Below are 7,256 nucleotides of genomic sequence, written 5' to 3'. Positions count from 1 at the left end.
CTCTCGCTCTCTCTCTCTCGCTCTCTCTCGCTCTCTCTCTCTCTCTCTCTCCATCTTTCAATCTATATACAGGGGTATTATGCTCGGGTGTCTTATCTTCAGCTGATCAGAACTTCTCACGCCCAGATCGTCACAGAGTGTGTGTGTGTAAAAACCATAGCAGTACACGGAAGAGATCTGCCCTTATAGGTACTGGCGGCTGTGGTCCATTGTTGAGTGTAGTACCCACACCACACCACGTCACAGGAAGTCGTTTGTTTACGTCTGGGTACTGGCATTATGACGCCAGAAACACATCCATTGAACCTCTCTCCTCGCTGCCATCACCACACTGGTGGTGTACAGGAACAAGCGGCTCCCCGGATGTTGGCTAGTGTAACACGAACACCTCTGGCTAATGTTACTTCCCTCATATCTCGCTTTGCCTCCCAGGATGAACAGCAACAGTATTTACATTTTTTTTACCGTAGGAAAGAGGTATACAGTACTTTTATATCACATCCCAGCGGCAGCATTTACCCTTCCTAGGATGTACAACAGCCTGGCTTATTATATATGTATGTATATATATATATATATATATATATATATATATATATATATATATATATATATATATATATATATATATATATATATATATATATATATATATATATATATATATATATATATATATATATATATATATATATATATATTGATAAAATCACACGGGAAAAGGGAAACAACGGTTGATGATGCTTGGGGAGTCAAATAATTAAATAAAAATATATCCGGCCTACGAACGGTCAGTTTGTCTTAATTTACTAGGGTATAACTTTAGTGCGCGGGATAACCTGTATAGTGTGCCAACCAATGCCTCTCTCACTCCCCGTTGTGGTCAAGGTCTGTCTGGCCTGTCATCATCCCAATAGGAGATTATTATATCCAAAAAGTACATCTAACTTACCCTTGCTTAATTCTAACCAAATTTAACCTAATCTAACATAATGTAACGTATTTTAACACATTCAAACTTCCCGTAACCCAGTTTAACTTAACCTAAACCCATCGTCACATCGCCTGAGAAATACTAAACTGTACAGCACATGATGGTCGTGGTATAACTGTAACACTGGACAATTTGTTTGGCTTGTACGTGGTAGTCCTTTAACATTGGACTTTCTGCCCCAGCGTGTAGAGTTTATGGTCCAATAGGGAGTTAGTGGGCGTGTGAACCTTACAGAACCCAGCGCCTCCGGGGTTCAGGGACACGTCCACAATTTCCTCATAATTACAACCACCTGCTGTTTTATCAGGAAATATCCATCTGTCGAGGCCTATTGGTGAATTTGATCTCGCTGAAGGGTTGATTTACGCCGTGTATTGTGTGTATGTCGAGGTAATGAGTGCGTTATTGGGGCGATATTAGCCTATGAGAACAAGAACGCCGCAGACGCCCGCATTCCTGGCGTAACTAGGTTCTTTAGGAGGCGGGAGAAGGAAGAGGGAGGCGACAGGCTGACCCTCCTCCTTCCTGACCGTGCGCGGTTGTTGGGATGACCACAGCTTGCTTGAGGCTGATGCTAATAATGGTATTTTACTTCTTTTTTTATCTTCTATACGATAACTAGATAATTAACAGTTATTTAACCTATTATGTTGATGATTAACATTTGTTTTACTAATATTAACTAGACTAAATTTTTTTGCTAATATTAACTAGATAAATCAATAGTTATTTATTATATATCAACCGAGTGTCAGAAACCTGAAAATCGTGACGTCACACAACAACATTAGCAAAAAATTCGAAAATAAATTAAAAAAAAAAGTAATTGCCTTCACTGTCAGATCAGTTTTGTAATGATGGTTTTTAACGGTAGGGTTTATTTACTTATTTTTAGCTATGGTTAAACTAATTTCTCTCCAGGGGAATCCAAAATTATAATAATTTCTCTGGCCAGAACGTGTAGCCCAATACTCTTTCTCCACCTACCTGTGTCGTCATTAAAGGTAATCACTAAGCTCGTTCACCTGGGTGTTGCATGCATCTGTCTTGCCCCGAGTTCCTACCAAACCTGACAGGCCAACAAGAATAACAAACATTATACCCCAGCTTATTTCACCTGGAGATTAGACACCCCCAGCTTATTTCACCTGGAGATTAGACACCCCCAGCTTATTTCACCTGGAGATTAGACACCCCCAGCTTATTTCACCTGGAGATTAGACACCCCCAGCTTATTTCACCTGGAGATTAGACACCCCCAGCTTATTTCACCTGGAGATTAGACACCCCCAGCTTATTTCACCTGGAGATTAGACACCCCCAGCTTATTTCACCTGGAGATTAGACACCCCCAGCTTATTTCACCTGGTGATTAGGTGTGAAGTAAGATAAAGCTAGCTACATTTGACCATGATATTTAGGTAAGGTTAGACTAGGTAAAATTAGCTTAGATTAGGTAAACTTGGATTAGGTTAAGTCAGCTTGGGTGTCTAATCTCCAGGCAAAATAAGCTTGGGTGTCTAATCTTCAGGTGAAATAAGCTTGCGTGTCTAATCTTCAGGTGAAATAAGCTTGCGTGTCTAATCTTCAGGTGAAATAAGCTTGCGTGTCTAATCTTTAGGTGAAATAAGCTTGGGTGTCTAATCTTCAGGTTAAATAAGCTTGGGTGTCTAATCTTCAGGTGAAATAAGCTGGGGTGTCTAATCTTTAGGTGAAATAAGCTTGGGTGTCTAATCTTCAGGTGAAATAAGCCTGCGTGTCTAATCTTCAGGTGAAATAAGCTGGGGTGTCTAATCTTTAGGTGAAATAAGCTTGGGTGTCTAATCTTCAGGTGAAATAAGCTGGGGTGTCTAATCTTTAGGTGAAATAAGCTTGGGTGTCTAATCTTTAGGTGAAATAAGCCTGCGTGTCTAATCTTCAGGTGAAATAAGCTGGGGTGTCTAATCTTTAGGTGAAATAAGCTTGGGTGTCTAATCTTCAGGTGAAATAAGCTGGGGTGTCTAATCTTCAGGTGAAATAAGCTGTAGTGTCTAATCTTCAGGTGAAATAAGCTGGGGTGTCTAATCTTCAGGTTAAATAAGCTTGCGTGTCTAATCTTTAGGTGAAATAAGCTGTAGTGTCTAATCATCAGAAGATCCAAAACTACACCTTGTTTCCGACGAGGATGGGATTCGAACCCACGCAGGGAGACCCTATTGGATTAGCAGTCCAACGCCTTAACCACTCGGCCACCTCGTCTTGCTTCTATCTTTGACGCGTTGGTTACTATTATGTTTAGCACTTGACCTGGATTTAGGGATGAAGATAACTTTTTATATGGAATTTAGTTATGAATCAATTTCCATCTATGGTATTTCTTGTACAAATAAGCGATTATGGAGATGTATCGCCCTCTCCTCCACCTAACGATATTGCAGACGACAGGACTTTGAATTAGAGGGAAATTGTGGGGTAACAGAGGGAGTGGGGACACTACTGAACCTTAATAACCTCAAAGTCTAATTATACCAAATCAACCAACCACGAGTCGAAATTTCGTCCTATACCTCGCATGACGTCATCTGGCCGGCAGCCCGTGGGAGTGGGACTGACCTCAGCTGGCCGTCGTGGTGTGAGGGTATGTTACACTGCCTGATCAATGCGCCATATCTGGGTGCATATTAAATTACAGACTACATGATAAAAGTTTGATATTTAATCGTTTTCCAAAGGATGAAAAACAAGAAAAAAAATTGTTTTCTTAACTATTTTATTTAATTCTTGTATCCCCCGTAGTAAGACCATATGCCTTTGATTACTTAATTGCTTCTACACTGATAGTCTGATACTGACACCAAAATCATAAGACTACTCGTATGAATAATAATAGAGATGAAGAAGAAGAAGAAGATTGTTAATGAAAATAATGATTGCATGAGAAGTTCAATTGGCTAACTGAAAGATAGTGTGCTAGGGCAAGCATGGGCAACCTTTCCTCAGTCATGGGCCGCATTACGATTTACTTATTTTTCTGTGAACCAACCCAGCGAAATTTATATCCTACGTAACTTAAAATAGGGGCGGATCCAGGAATCTCAAAGGGGGTCCAAAAAGTTGTGGATGGGGAAACATGGCGAGCAAAGCGAACCCACCTAGCTGGGGGGCTGTAAGCCCCCGAAAAAATAAAAATAAAATAAATTAAATCTGACCAGTGTCATGGGGCATTTTGAGACTATTTTGAAGCTATGCGCACTTGATATTAAGAGAGATTCTAAGGTCAATAGTAATTACTTTTTACGATACAAAATGCCTGAGTACAATACTGCACTTAAGAAAAAGTATTGGAATTTTCGTATGAAAAGGGGGTACCGGACCCCAAGGACCTGGATCCGCCCCTACAAAAGTAATGTTATTAGAATTTCTCGATCAATTCGCAGGCCACATAAAGACGTGGTTTGGGCCGCTAGCTACCCATGCCTGTGCTAGGGGATGGGAAATCAGGAAATATGGCAAGAATATCTTCCATTACAGTGGGGGTGGTCTCACCCGGGATAATATACGAGTCCTCCCTCACTACAATTTTCTTCCACTACACGCCAACGACGTCACATACTAAGCTCCAAAACAACGTCACATAATAAGCTCCACCCAACGACGTCACATAATAAGCTCTGCCCCTGCGTGTGGGTAGACTTTGTTTAATTAGACTTTGAATAACCTAGCGGTGTTTCTCAAACGTTTTCACTCCATTCCCCTCATGAGGAACTCTCAACATGGCCCCCCTTCAGTTCTCTCCCAAGCTCCTCACAAATAATGATGAGAAAATAAACTGTGTTGGTCCTTTATTTTAATGTTTTCAGTCATCAAACAATACATATTTTGTTACAGTTCACTGGGATGGATGACAGTGTTTCCTCAGTCGACTGCTTCGAGGTCGAGTCACTGATAAAGCACATCTCATGTCTGGGTCCACAAGTAACAGGTTTTGGCTTTTATTCTTTATTTGAAGGTGGAGAAACCAGATTCACATAAATAAGTAGTAGAAAATGGCAAGAGGACTCGAAGTGTGATCTTCATAGAGGTCTCTGGCAGCAGAATCGTTCCTGAGATCAAGGAATTCGCCCTGAACATCGTCGGGAATGGCAGCAATATCAAGAGTGCCAGAGAAAGGATTCCTCACCAGTTTCCCTTCTTCCTCCTCGAATTCTGGGAAGTACCTTTTGAGCTCACTTTCCAAGGGTTTCAAGTGCTGAATTATTTCATTTTTGAGTGATGGGTCAAGTAGATGATCCTCTTCAATCTAGTCAAGAACAGTTGAGAGATTCTCAAACATGGCAACATTTCCTGCATTGACTTTCCTTTGCCAGTTCTGGAGTTTGTCAATAAATGGACGAATACAATCCATGTGGTGAAACACATTTCTTTCCTTGCCTTGTAGCTTGAGATTCAGCCAGTTTAGCTGCTCAAATATGTCTGCCAGGTACACAAGACGTGGCTCCCACAACACCTCGTTGAAGTGACTTAGTAGATCATCCTTCCCTTTCATTTCCAGGAACAACTTCAGTTCTCCCCGAAGTTCGAACACTCGATTCACAACATTACCCGTGGAAAGCCATCGCACTTTGGGGTAAAAGAGGAGGGTTTCATGCTCTGAATCCATGCCTCTACAGAGGTTCTGGAAAAGGCGAGAGTTCAAATCTCCTGCTTTCACAAAGTTGACGCATTTTACCACTGCCTCCAGGGTCTTGCATCGGGGAGGGTTTTCGACGCCAGTGCGAAACAATGGATCATACAATGAATTCCTTTGGCATTCGGAGCTACTTCCCTGACGCGCTTCTGTAACCCCGATTTCGATCCCAGCATCGCCGGAGCTCCATCAGTGCAGACTCCACAAAAATTTTCCCAGGTGATCCCGTTAGCTTTGAAGAACGAAGTCAACTTTTCCATCACATCTAAAGCTGTTGTGGTAGTTTCAAGCTGTGTACAGAACAGATATTCATCCTTGATGTCACTCAAGAATACATACCTAACAAACACGAGTAGCTGTGCACAGGAACTCACGTCCGCTGACTCGTCCAACTGTACTGCAAACATACCAGTTGGAGACGATTTAATCTCCTGTATCACTTGTTTCATGATATCATCTGACATTTCACTAATTCTCCGTTTCACCGCGTCGTCTGACAAGGAAATCTGCTGAATCTTACGTTCACTTGCCTTTCCAAGAACCCGCTTGACCATCTTTAAGGCACACGGCTTAATTAAAGTTTCATCAATCGTGTAGGCCTTCTTCTTCTTTGCTATTTCAATGGAAACCTCATATGATGCCTCAACTACACTTAAGTTCTGTTGTTGGAAGGCAACACTCTCATCCAGTCTGTTTCCCAAACTCCGTTCATGGCGCTTGAAGAAATCGGGGTATCTCTCCGCAAACTGGGGGTGGATTGTCGTCAGATGATGCTTCAGCTTACTAGGCCTCATAGAATCGTTCCCCAGCACTTTGAAACACAACACACACTGAGGTTTCTCGATGCCATCAGCGAGGATTGATGTAAATCCGTAGTTAATGTATTCATCATTGTACTTCCGCTTCTTAACAACACTGGCAGCCATCGCAATTCTAAGGAAATTAAAAAAAACAAAACAATGACAAACAGACAGAAACAGAATAATGATAAAAACTAAAAATTATAATAATAAAAAAACAAAAATGAGATAATAATCCGTATGGCAAACACACAAACATGCATGAAGTCCATACATACTGTATGTAAACATACATAAATTGCCTATGTAATCACACGTAAAACATACAAATACAGTCCACTCACAGTACACTCGCATATTCTCCTAATGATATCTTGAACAAGACTGAGAACATTCGGTCTTATCACCACTTGTAAGGCGATGACACACGGACCTGTACCGAACATGTGAGATTAGTGACAGTCCAGCGCCCGTCACCCTGCTGACAGGAACTAAAATCTTGCAATCTGAGCCAATCCGTTGGAAATGAAAAACTAGCTGCTGCCCCATACTGTGTAAATATCAAAACTGTACCGTATGGGTATTATGATTACGCACAATGACAAAAAAAAAGATTTCTCCCCTAACAAGGCAAAGTAAAAAAAAAGTTGAATCAGAGTTTCCACATTTTCTCCAAACATATACAACTTACACAGCCTGCCATGGCCCCCCTAAAATCTTGCCGTGGCCCCCTTGGGGCAGTGTTCAGTTAGCTTGGTGCACATGTATAAAGCCTGCAAATGTTGTATCAGTTATA

General features: G+C 41.3%; 1 protein-coding gene and 1 non-coding gene across 2 annotated transcripts; both read right to left on the bottom strand.

The window, feature by feature from the left end:
• Positions 1-3,150: 3,150 nt before the first annotated feature.
• On the bottom strand, positions 3,151-3,232 carry Trnas-gcu. The gene has a single exon. It is a non-coding gene; the product is annotated as a tRNA-Ser (tRNA).
• Positions 3,233-5,273: 2,041 nt separating this feature from the next.
• LOC121870539 (zinc finger BED domain-containing protein 5-like) lies at positions 5,274-6,586 on the bottom strand. Its single transcript, XM_042372373.1, has 2 exons — positions 5,795-6,586; positions 5,274-5,648 (listed from the first exon to the last, which is right to left on the bottom strand). The coding sequence occupies exons 1-2, from the start codon at positions 6,584-6,586 to the stop codon at positions 5,274-5,276; spliced, it is 1,167 nt and encodes a 388-aa protein (XP_042228307.1).
• Between the last annotated feature and the right edge of the window lie 670 nt (positions 6,587-7,256).

Source organism: Homarus americanus, unplaced genomic scaffold, assembly GCF_018991925.1.
Source record: "Homarus americanus isolate GMGI-L3 unplaced genomic scaffold, GMGI_Hamer_2.0 scaffold56333, whole genome shotgun sequence".
Taxonomy (NCBI): domain Eukaryota; kingdom Metazoa; phylum Arthropoda; class Malacostraca; order Decapoda; family Nephropidae; genus Homarus; species Homarus americanus.
The sequence above is the reverse complement of the archived record's forward strand: the minus strand, read 5'-3'. Positions and strand labels throughout refer to the sequence as shown.